The 13,495-nt window shown below is 31.3% G+C and overlaps 1 protein-coding gene across 1 annotated transcript in view; it reads right to left on the bottom strand.

Moving 5' to 3' along the window:
* Positions 1–13,495, bottom strand: part of LOC143638576 (uncharacterized) — a 452,770-nt gene that overhangs the window by 189,423 nt on the left and 249,852 nt on the right. Inside the window, exon 10 of the mRNA XM_077106457.1 lies at positions 5,853–5,936. Within this exon, the coding sequence (XP_076962572.1) occupies positions 5,853–5,936 (84 nt within the window). The remainder of the gene's footprint in view (positions 1–5,852; positions 5,937–13,495) is intronic.

Here is a 13,495-nt window from a genome sequence, read left to right as displayed (position 1 = left end):
ATTCTTTTCTATTTTTTTTTTTTTTTTTGTTAACGGGGATTGTACTTGACTACTGAAAGTTACATTCCATAGCCCTACTTTTTATTTTATTTAGAGACAGGGTCTCACTGAGTTGCTTAGTGTCTTGCCATTGCTGAGGCTGGCTTCAAACTCGCTGTTCTCCTATCTCAGCTTCCTGAGCCGCTGGTATTAGAGGCACGAGCCACCTTGCCCAGCTACAATTGTTCTTCTTATTCTGCTATCTTATATACTAATAATAGACTAACTAGGAATAGTTTGGAGTTCAAAGTAATATGGAGAAATCATAAAATTGTATCTCAATTCTGATATATATCTAAAGTGAATGTCTATGGAATGCAATATGCACTGGAAATATCATCCATGCCAATTGAAATTATTACAATTTCTCAGCATGTATTAATTTTATATATTTTATGTGCTTTATGTTGAATTCCTTCTAACAAATAATTTCACTGAGTGCTTTCTCTCCTTTTCATTGGTACTGTTTCCTTTACTTACTATAGACTTCCTTGGTCCAACTGCAAGAAATGGAAAACAGAATTTTTGATTTTCTATTTGTATTTTAGGGAAATTATCAACATACAGAATCTGACAAATCCTTTCATTAATATGTTGATAACTGAAAAACTCAACTCACTCAAAGATAATTCCAACTTACAATAAAAGTAATTAAGTTATGGGTTGAACTTTATTGGAGAGAAAACAGTTCTCAACATAAAAAGTATGATTTATGCTCATGACCTTTTGCTTTCTGTTTCACCAGTAAGTGAAAAAAGATGTTTGTATTGAAGCTTCTCAAATACTTCATAGTGCCACTTCAGTATTTCAAAGCTGAGAAAAGTTAGGTTTGTTATGAGGCAGAACATACTAATAAGTGTAATTTTCCTCAGATGCTTTGGACAACTACAAATAGATGATTTCAGCAAGGAAATATTTGTTTATCACTACCACCTTATAATTATATAACACTTTTTTATTTAAAAATGCTTTCACATAAATAATCACATATGATCTAACCCCAAAATTGAAGTAAGTAGAACAGTATGTTTAATTACCAACTCACAGGTGAGTTAGTTGAGTGATCTGTCTTGTGCAAAACAAGGTGTTACTTGCTGACTGAATCTGGACCATGACTGGTGTCTTATCTTCAATTGACTGCCCTTTCCACTGTAAGTCTTGAAATTATATATACCAAATTACAAGATTAGTGCCCGAATTGGCAAATATTTGTGTTTGGTATGGTCAAGGCCCTCTCTTATGTGTTTGAAGGATAAGCCAAGTTGTTTCTCTGGAAATCAGTATGCCTGGTTAATAGAGAGCATTATCTCCACATAAAAGAGAAATAACAATATGAAGTAGTATATGAAGACAAAATTTTATGACTGTTTAATCTATAGCAAGTGTAATAATCAGAAAAGACCCCATGGAAAAGTAGGGCTCATCTTTGGAGAGACAGCAATATTCAGATTATAAGAAAAGAGGTTGGCATTTTCAGAGAGATTCAATTGTTTGAATAAAGATAAGTTACTAGCAAGCATGCAGTGAATTGTTAAGAGGGTAAGTAGCTCACTGTGGCAGAAGCAAAAGTAAAACAAAATAAATAAGCAAAACCAAAAAAAAAAAATGGATATTGAGAAAACCAGTGTTGCTTGTTTTCTAACCAGCACTAAAAATGGATGGTTTTGAATTACAAGGAAAACTATTCAGAATTAATTTACAGATAAAGAAGAGCCTTGAGGTTTTGAGTAGGAGTATGTCACTATCACATAGAAATGTTTATAGAAAGAATAACTTCTTTGGGGTGCATAGCATGGAGCATTACTGTGAAAGTTAGATGTACTTCTTATACAATTAATTTGGTAGGCTCCATGTTTTGTGTAACAGAACAACAAAAACAACAACAAACTTCATTTAATATCTTTAAAAATAATTTACATTCAAAGAGGAGTAAGTTTTGAAAACTTAAATAAGCCATAGTAGATCATGTAAACTATCTTGAGAGGAAAAAAGACACAAGTATTAGGAATATATAGGCACATCACCCACATATGAACAGGAAAAAAAATATGTAGTTCATGTTTTAAAAAAGAAGAAAACAATTGAAAGTGTGCTAATTGAATTTGAAAGACACCTGGCACCTTGAAAACTTTCTCATCTCTAATAATATATTGTATTTTGCCATTTGAAAATATAATTGAAAGATAATACATCTTAAAAACAAAATGGGTAGAAATAGCCATTTAACTAGCCCTGCAGAAACCAATGATAATATAAACTAATGGACTATTCATGTTTTTCCCCATAAGCTTTTAAAAAGGAGTTTTAAATTATTTTTCAATTAGGGCACTGCAAAACTTTTCTCAATGCAAATGACATCTTTAAAGAGGGCTATTTAATATTTTACCACAGTACTTTGCTCTTTCATGGAATGTAACTAATTCTAGCACTGCCAATAACTTATAATCTTGCCTTGATTTAAAACAGGCAATCTGTTTGGCCCTTTCTGAAAAGACAATCAGGAAAACAAATGGAACTTTGTTTTGGAGTGAGGTAATTGTAGTAATTCTGAACACAAATGCTATGAAGGAAATAGTGTTTCACACCAAATGAGACCCTAGGCTTAGGAGTCAGACTATTGTGACTTTGGGTAAGTTATGTACTCTATATGGTCCAATTTCTTCAATTATAAAATTGAGAAAATAATAGATATGATAATATACATAATTTATAAGTTTTATACAAAGATTACATGAACACTTATAAAATGATTATCATAAGATTCAGTATACAGAAAACAATCCATACATGATAGCTATTATTACTTGGATTTACACTTCATTGAGTGTTTCCTTAGCAAAACATTACAGTCCATGTAACTACACTCAAAAGGTATGCAAAATAGGAATTTTACATGTGGAAAGTATAAAGTTCTTTCATTGTTCTAGTGGTAGACATAGTAATTAGATGAACATTTCTCTTCATATACCTTTAGTGTTATCTCTGATAAAGAAAATGTAAAGAGACAACTGAAACATCATTTTCACATATGTGTGAGCTTTTACCTTTATACCTACTCAGGAACACAGAATATTCCAAGAAAAAGCCACATCCAATATGTGTGGAACACTTAGAACTTTCCATGTCCAGAAAATGAATGATGCTAATACTTTTGAGCTAGATATTAATTAGCATTCCATTTGGTCTGAATTACTTAACTTTTATAAACAAATAATTCAAATTAGGAATGGTTTATCCACATTTTCCCTTTAAAAGTGGCTATTTGTAGGATGAGGTTGTAGCTCAGTGGTAGAGCATTTGCCTTGCACGTAGGAGGCACTGGATTTGGTCCTCAGCACTGCATAAAATTAAATAAATAAACTAAGATATAGTGTCCATCTACAACTAAAAAATGTTTTAAAAAGTAGCTATTTGTCACTAATAACCCTTGTTTAGTAAGAAGTGATTAAGATTTCCTTCTTCCTTCAAATATTTTATAACATTTATTGCTATGTGTTGAGAGCCACAGCCGAAAGGGCTCCAGCAAACTTTCAGACTGCCAGCTGATGATTGGCTCACAGCGGCCCCAGCAACACCTAGCTGATTGGCTCCTCTGTGGAGATGCTCATTGAGCTGTTTCCCTGCCCTTTCAGACTACCAGCTGATGATTGGCTCACAGCAGCCCCAGCAACATCTAGCAACATCTAGCTGATTGGCTCCACTGCGGTGATGCTCATTGGTCTGTTTCCCTGCCCTTTCAGACCACTGGAGCTGCTCATTGGGGGACTTTTTTGGCTCCGCCCATGCGACCCAGCCAATTGGCCTCAAGAGCAGGAGGATTGTGGGAGGAGGAGGTTGTTGGGGTGTGGCTTGTGGGAAGCCGGTGGTGGCAGTTGGGCTCTGAGGTTTTTTTTCCTGAGGAGCTGTTTTGTTTATCTTGTGTGGTTCTAAAAATAAAGTTAGTTTCTTTTGACAAGTGGCTCCTGAATTGTGCCCAGTCAGACTGCGGCAGCTATGTAACTATATAATCAACTATGTATAATATATAATACAAATGTAACTCTAAATTTGTTATAATATAAATTAAAATTATAAATTATATGATGAGAAAATTGCTAATATTTTTTTTGAATTTTAATTTAAAAATTTATGGTTAGAAAAAGTGAGTTATTATTCCTTAATATGCTATATTTTATGTTACCTTATGTGGAAAGGAAGAGAGAAATTTCTATATATCATCACTGAAATTGCTTCTATTAAAGAAGCTAAAAATTGTATTGTTCTGGTAATTATATATTGCTTGGAAAATATTTCCAAAATTATTGAATCAGATCTTGATAATAAAATAAATATGCAATGTAGTATTTTCCCCTTTTTGAAATACTGGAATAATATAGGAAATTTACTTTTTGAATGTAGAAGTGGAAGTTGGAGGAGTCTAATTACTGTACAATTTGGTCAGAAGGTTCAGAAATGTTCTAAAATATATTCCTTGTGTGTGTATGTGTACCTTGGAAGAGTAAATGCTCCTATCTTTTTAACACTGGTTAGAGGTTTCCTTTCCTTGGGCAGAAAGGATGGAGATAGCTGAACAAAAACACCAGGATTTACTTTGTTTATCAGGATTTCCATGGAGTTTATATTCTGTTCTCTGGACCTAGTGGACCAAACAGTCTTCTGGTTTATTCATTCTGGTTCATGGATATTTGGTCTGTCCTTGCACTGAGATATCAGCCATCTAGTCATAGTCATACATCCATCCTTTCACTTAGTCAATAAATATTAATTCCTTACTATATTCAAAGTACATTTTGACTTTCTGCAATTACATGAATCAATAAGTAAAATGGCACAGATTGACTTACTAACATACAATGTGATGAAATATTTGACAATATTATTTACAAAGTGCCATGTAACTAAACAAGAAGAAACAGATTAATTCTACCTAAGGATGTCAGACAAGATTTCACAAGATAATTGACATTTGAGCAAAATGTTGGAGAATGAGTAAGAAATACTCAATAGAGAATGAGAAAGAAGTGGAGGGAAATCCAAACACACAAAATGTATGAAAGGTCAAAACAGTGAAGCATCTGGAATATTTGTGGATTTAAGAGTAGTTGGAGTTATGGCCAGTAGATTACAGGACAGGGAGTTTCAGGAGATGCATTGGAAAATTTGATCAAATTTTTAAGTTTTTTTTTATATTATGCTAAGGAATAAAAGCTAGTAAAAGCAACTGAGAATCATAGTAGTCGAGAAACATAAGAAGGGCTGGGGATGTGGCTCAAGCGGTAGCCCGCTTGCCTGGCATGCGCAGGGCTCTGGGTTTGATCCTCAGCACCACATAAAAGTAAAATAAAGATGTTGTGTCCACCGAAAACTAAAAAATAAATATTAAAAAATTTTCTCTCTCTTTCTCTCTCTCTCTCTTTCTCTCTCTCTCTCTCAAAAAAATAAGAAACTTAGAGAAAAATTAAATATTACAGAATATTTCAAGGGAGAAAGGGTCACAGGAACAAAAAGTAAAAATTGGCCAATGTCTACTTGCCAAGGAAATAAACAACACATGGTTACCAACAGCACTTAAACTGTCAAATAAAATTTTGAACAAATTCATCTGAATTCTTTTAAGACTTCTGAAAGGGAATGTAAACTAGAGTACACGGTAGCATGATTGAATTTGCTTATAAATAATACTGTAAGGAGCCAATTATACCAAGGTCCTTAAATTCAAGCTAAATGTGGAGCATTACTTAAGTCATGATGTTTGTTTTTCTGCTAATAGTGAATGTCTTGATGCTCAAAATGAAATAATTCAATTCACTCACCATTGATGAATATTGAGTTAGAGGCATATAATCAGGTCTGTTTTCCATTGTAAAACTTGTTGCTTCAGGTTCAATGATAACTGGCTAAAAGCAAAAGTGAAAACATTAAATGTTGAGACAAATATCCTATAAGAAGTAAAACACAGTTGTTTATAAAACACTCATATATTCCAGTTAATGTTGTAATGTTTTCACACAAAAAAATGTCAGATCATAAACTAAACACATTTATAATGGTCATTCTATTACTAGTTAATGTTTGAAAGCTTCATATATGTTAGCTATTATACTTTTACACATGTTTACTCCTTTAATCCTCACAACAACCTTATGAGGTAGGTACTATTACTACACACATGAGGAAATCAGGGCCCAGAGAAGTAAAGTAACAGCCAAAGTCACAAAGCTTCTAAGAAATGCAACTGACATTTGAATTCAAGGAGTCTTTTAATCACTAGACCCCCCAGACTAGTGAACACAAAGGTTCATTTTAATCATATTATGAAAATATGAAGGGATTGATTTAATAATCTTTATATAGAAGATAATGTATTCCAGGATCTATTTTTAGTGATTTATCAGTATCAAATTATTTTATGTCTTGGTGTCATATTAATTTAACTTATTTACATGAACATTTGAAAAAATATACTACATAAAATATATATTGAATCATCTTAACTTCACTTCTATTCCTGGAAAAACTGAATGATAAGTACATTTTAAGAAGTTTATGAACAAATACACATAAAAATTTAACATCCTTACAAAAGAAAAAAATTCCTGGATATCATCAAGATTGAATCATGAAGAAATTAAAAACCTGTTGAACAAATCAGTAAAGAATGAGATTGGATGAGTAACATGAAATCTTGAATTTAAGAAAATCCTAGGAACATATGGCTTCACTGCTACTTTTATCCACACATATAAAGAAGAATAATTTCAATTATTCTTAATTTAATCCAAAATATTAAATAGGAAGGAATTCTTCCAAACTCATTCTGCAAGGTCATCATTACCTTGATACTAAAAACAGATAAAGACACAACAACAATAACAAAAATAAAACTACAGGCCAAAGCCTTGGGGAATTTAGATGTGAAAATCTTCAATAAAATAAACGAAACCAAGTCCAACAGCACATTACAATGATGATTTACCATGATCAAATGTGATTCATCCCAGGGAAAAGGATGGTTCAACATATGCAAATCAAAAAACATGATATCAATCGACAGGACAAAAATCATATGATCATCTCAACAGGTACATTAAAATTATTTGATAAAATCATGCATCCCTTCATGATAAAAGTGCTGAAAAAATTAGGTATAATTCAATATAATAAAAGCCATTTATTATAAGTCAACAGCTAACATCAACCTGAATGGGGAAACGGTGAAAGTTTTCTCTCTCAGATCTGGAATAAAAAGGATTCACACTTTCACCATTTTTATTCAACACAGTACTAGCCAGAGTAATCTGGTAAGAAAATGACTGGGATTCTAATTAGAAAAACAAATATTCTGTGCTTGTATAAATATATCAAAATAGATTCTACTGTCATGTATAACCAAAAAGAAAAAATAAAAATATATAAAAATACAATAAAAATAATTAAAGTTAAAAAAAGAAATGAAAAACACTCAAATTAGGAAAGAAATCAAATCACTGCTAGCAGATGATACGTTCTTACATATAGAAAAACCTCAAATACTCCACTAAAGAAAACTATTAGCCCTAACAAACAAATTGAGCAACATTGCAGGATATAAAATCAACATACAAAAATCACAGCAGCTTTAATCACAACTACTCAGGATGGTAAGGCAATAATATATACTTGATGCCAGGTTGGCAACTTAGAGACCCTATCTCAAAATAAAATGAATAAAACAAAAAGGTCTTTGGAAGTAGCTTAGTGATAGAGCACTTACCTAGCATGTGCACAGCACTGGGTTCAATACACATTACCAGAAAAAAAACAAAACAAAACAAAATAGTAGTGTCAACACTTCCCTATATGCCAACAGGGAATTATCTTGAATAGAAAACTCAAAAGCAATACCATTTACCCTAGTTATTAAATTAAAACACCTAGGAATACACTTAATGAAAGACGTGAAAGAACTGTACAATGAAAACTATAGATTTTGATTAAAAAATTAAGAGGAAACATAAAAATAGAAGGCCATTCCATGTTTATGGATTAGACAAAAACAATATTTTTAAGCTGTCCAAATTATTCAAAACAATCTACAGATTCTGTGCATTCCCTGCCAAAATACCAGTGACATTCTTAAAAGAATTATTAAAAAAAATCATAAAACTTGTATTTATCACAACAGCAAAGCAAGAGGCATTACGTTAACTGAATTCAAAATATACAACAAAAAATAATAGACCCATGGACCAGTGTAATGGAATAAAAAGACTAGAAGTAAACCCACACATCTAAAGCCAACTGAATGTCATCAAATAAACTAAGAAACACACATTAGAAAAAGGGCAGCATTTTCAACACACCATATTAGGTAACCTGGACATCCACATGCAGAAGAATGAAACTAGATGCTTATTGTTCACCAGTTACAAAAAATCAATTCAAATATATTAAAGACTTTAATGTAAGACCTGCAAGTACAGATTACTAGAAGAAACCAAGGGAGAAATTCTTTACAACAATGGAATGGGCAAGGATTGTTTTAAAAGCTCATAAAAGATAGAAAAACTTAAAGATAAACAAAGGGCTGGGGTTGTAGCTCAGTGGTAGAGCACTTGCTCAACACATGTGAGACACTGGGTTCAATCCTCAACACCATGTTAAAATATATATATATATATATATATATATATATATATATATATATATATATATATATATATATATATAATTTAAATAAAGTTATTGTGTTCATCTACAACTGAAAATTATTTTAAAAAAATAAACGAGGGGGCTGGAGTTGTGGCTCAGCGGTAAGACACTCACCTAGCACACACAAGGTGCTGTGTTCAATCCTCAGCACCATGTAAAAATAAATAAATAAAAATAATATATGTAAAAAAATAAATGAACAAAATTACATCAAACTAAAAATATTCTGTACAGCAAAAGAAACAAGTCAAAAGACTAAAGAGACAATCTGCAGAATGGGAGAAAGTATCTGCAAACTTTACATTTGACAAGGACTTAATAAGGTATAATGAACTTAAATAACTTGATAGCATAAAAAAGAAAAATAGAAATTAAAATAGGCAATAAACATGAACAAAAATTTCTCAAAAGAAGATACACAAGTGGCCAACAGGTATATTTAAAAATGCTCAACATCACTAATGATTAGGGAAATAGGTATCAAAACCACAAAAGATATCACTTCAAATGTGTAAAAAATAATTCACACATTTGTTGGTTCTTTACTACTATTATACTGGTTCTTTATCCAATTTTAAAAACTACCCTCAATTATATAGCATAACAACAATTAAATTGAATAATACTTTTGACTTAAATAATTTCAGTAATTTGATATCACCTTTTATATTTTTAGCAGAACTTCTTAAGATAAAACCCAATTGTTTGACTAATTTGATAGATAAAAATATACTCTGATCAGCTGAATTTCAATTGATAGGTTTTTATCTTCAAAAAAGAAATATCAGAAAAAAGGAAATTTCAACTGTGATTTTTTCATTGTTAATGAAAGCAAAACCATGGCACTAATTACTTAATGTAAACATAGTCAAATCTTTTGGAACAGTATTTTATTGTCTTTACTACCTCCAAAGCTGAGCATTGAAAAGATAATAGATAAGACTGAATTATAAGATACAGATACATGAAAAAAAAGGAAGAATATCTTTTAATGTTAGAGAGAGGTATAGTTTATCTTACTTCATCATATATAAAAGAGTGTTTCTTCCCTTTTATGCTTTTTTCTAACTTATCATATATTGAAGTGAATAATATGGTTTGAAGTTAGGTATCAGTTTTATATATAACTTGAAAAAATCAGGAAAGATATTCAATAAATGGTTGACAATGAATAGTCCTGAAGGTGGAGGGAGTTTCAGTTTTTACTTCACACAATTTAAAAATTGCTGGGTTAAACCAAAGCAATCAAAAAATCATGTGAAAATAAACTCTGAGGTCAGTTCTGTTTGATAATGAATAAATTCATACTCATACTAGAAATAAAGAATTTTAAGTCCTCTTTGCTGCACCATAAATATACACTTTTATACTTTATATTACACATAATATTGTATATTTTCATAATCATATTTTTAAAATAGTTATATTTTCTAGTACTGTATATCATATAGTAGTGAAATGTGGTTTTTACTTATTTTTATTTCCTCAAATTAAAAAAAATCATAATAGTGCTTAACACATTTATGGTTTTCACTTGATTAGCTGACACATTTTTTATTTTTTAAAAAAATATTAATTTTAAATAGCAGATTTTTCTTTTTCCTTTAATGTGCTGTGTTGATAAATATACTGGACAATCAAAAGCCAACAGAATTTAGTGATGGTTTTGTTAATTATTTGTTACAAGTTAGCATACAGTAGGGACTGTTTAAATGTTGGGTGAACTAAACTGATAATAAAGTTAAAGAACTGAAGAAGAACTGAAGTAAAAGAAATGTATAAAATTCAGAAATGTTAGAGGAAGCATATTAATATTGGTGACAAAAAATCATCCAGTGAAATTTAGAACAGGACATTAATGCCATATGAAGCCACATATTATATGCCCAACATATAAATAGATAGATATCTAACTAAATTTAAGAATTAGAAGAGCCCAGAGATGACACTCTAAATACTTCACTTTGCATATAAGAACATTAAGATACACTGATAGTAAGCAAATCATTCAAGGTCACACAGCAAAAGATATGACTGAGATAAAACTAATTACTATGTTTCTGACACATATATTCCACATGGTTTGACAAATGATAAAGAAATGTTCCATAAAAGACAGGATGTGGTAATTTCCATAATAGGTATATCAATATGGTGTCATAAGAATAAAACCAAAATTAATATTAGAACTTTTCAGTGAAATAATCATTTATTGTAATAATTAAGAAAAAGGAAACTGTATCTATACCACCAAAGTCAATCCCACTTAGCTACATGTTTGCCATGCAACATTGTAAGTTATTCAGTGCTAGTATATCAAGTTTCTGATGTATAAACTGTCGCTAATAATAGCATATACTAATGTGAATTAAATAAGCATGTGTTCAAAAGTTAGAACAGCTTTTGATCTGTTGCAAATATAACCTGTTCTGCTAAATTTATGTTTCTCTGTTACAAACTAGTCCATGATTAATGGGTAAAAGTTGAAAGATGTCAACATAAATTAGAAGTTTTGTTACACAATTTTCCCTAATATGCTTATGTTCTGAAGTGCTCAGTAACAAGTTTTATTACAATTAGAGAGAAATATTTCAACAATATATGAAGACATTTAGAAAGTGCTAAAATTCAATAAGTATCCTTGGTTAGTGCCAGAAATAACTAAGAGATCAATACATTTTCTTTGTGTTAACAGATCTGGGGAACTGGTATTAACAAAACCCCACAAAATTAGTAGTTTTTGTAGCAGATTTCTCTCATATTGTGTTTTTAATGTATAGGAATCTGGTACCTATTTAAAGCAAATATATGCAAGGATCAATATCTTGAAGTAAGAATTATAAGCCACAGAGTAAGTCTGTTAAGATGGGTTGACTGATTCTGGAATGCATATACTAATTAAGGTATATCCATTATATTTTATTAGTATTCTTATTTTTATTATTGTGATCGAATTACAAAGACCTTAAATTTGATGTTTTGAATCATCTGCTCCAATCCTATTTTGCTTATAACTTTTTCATTTTGTGTGAGCAAGTCTGTTGGAATACAAGGTATGTTTTTAAGCAACGCTTATATGGTAGTATAGCAAAATGCTATAAATGTTAGTAATTATTGAATAAAATTAAATTCAATAAATGTCAGAATTTATTCAATAAATATTAATGATTATTGGTTTTGAAAAAGGCTAATTAATAAAGGCTTCATAAATTATTTTAGTCAAATAGGCTAGAAAGGTTGATAAAAAATTGAAGCAGTAGAAATTGCTGCTGGGCATGATGGCACATACTTATAATATGGGTTATCTGGAAGGCTTGGACAGGAGGATCAAAAGTTCAACACTTGCCTAGGCAATTAGAAGAACTTGTTTCAAAATCAAAAACAATCAATCAATCAAACAATTAGGGCTATGGATATAGTCCAGTGACAGAACACTTGTGTACCGTGTGAGGCCCTGGGTTCAATCCTTAGAATTGGAAAGAGGGAAGAAGGAAGGAAGGAAGAAAGGAAGGAAGGAAGGAAGGAAGGAAGGAAGGAAGGAAGGAGTGGGGGATGAAAGGAAAGAAAGGAAGGAAGGGCAGAAGGAGAAAGGAAGGCTGAAAATGGTTTTAGGAGGAGATAACACCATGAACAAAAATATAAGATGGAAATTGCAGACCAAGGATGGTGGATTGATTTGCTTGATGGGGAGCAAAATTATGGGACAGAATATATATTCTTGAGCCCTGTATATCATCTTTGAATTATTTGTTGGAAAATAGTAAAAATGTTTTGGATTCTAATGAAAGTTGAATCTTTCACTTTAAAAGCATTTTCTTCTTCACATCTGGATCCAGGAAAAGGGACTGAAGTTCAATTATTACCGGTAGCACTGATGTCATTTTAAACCATACCAGGACTTTGCCTTTGTGAATATAGAAATAAAAAATAAGCTTTTTTTTTGCTTTAAATCTTTCTGTAAATTTGAAGACATTAAGCTTTTAATTTAAACACAATAAAAACACAACATTTAAGTGGTACCCCAATTCAAAAATATAGGATATTTAAAAGCATAAAATAAAGTTGAATGAAAAAAGTGAAAAAGAAAATGAATAAATGTCTGCCCCTCCATTTCTAGTCATAGAAGAATTCAAATACAAATTTTTTTTGTTGTTCCACTAAATGTCTCCCAGCTCTAGCTTCCTATCCAACATTGAATTGCTTATTTTTCCTTTGCAATTTCAGTTGTGCTTTCAAAACTGCCAGTCTATATTCTGAATTACCAGTCCCTCAATATACAGTCCAAATCTTCATTCCTCTCTTCCATCCATCCACACAGCATCCACCACACTCATTCTCTCTCATCACATGGCCATTCTTTATGAACAAATCATCTCATACTCTTCTACTAAAAGTCATACTTTTCTGTAAAAAGCATATACAAGAGGGCTGGGGTTGTGGCTCAGCGGTAGAGCAATTGCCTAGCAGGTTTGAGGCCCTGGGTTTGATCCTCAGTACCACATAAAAAAAAGCATATATAAGAGAGAATGGGGCAGGAGAATAACAATTGCTGTGCTAGCCTTGGTAGCTTCAAAAACTAAAATAAAAGGTCTGGGTATTATAGCTCAGTGGCAGAATGTCCCTGGCTTCAATTCCTAGTACCTCAAAAAGAAACAAACAAAAAAGTATGGATAAACACCTCTGTTCTTAATGACCATATTGTTTAATAGTACAAATGTACATATATTCACAATGGAATATTACTCATTCAAAAAGAATGAAATTA

The sequence above is a fragment of the Callospermophilus lateralis genome, chromosome X (genome assembly GCF_048772815.1).
Source record: "Callospermophilus lateralis isolate mCalLat2 chromosome X, mCalLat2.hap1, whole genome shotgun sequence".
NCBI classification, from domain to species: Eukaryota; Metazoa; Chordata; class Mammalia; order Rodentia; family Sciuridae; genus Callospermophilus; species Callospermophilus lateralis.
The sequence above is the reverse complement of the archived record's forward strand: the minus strand, read 5'-3'. Positions and strand labels throughout refer to the sequence as shown.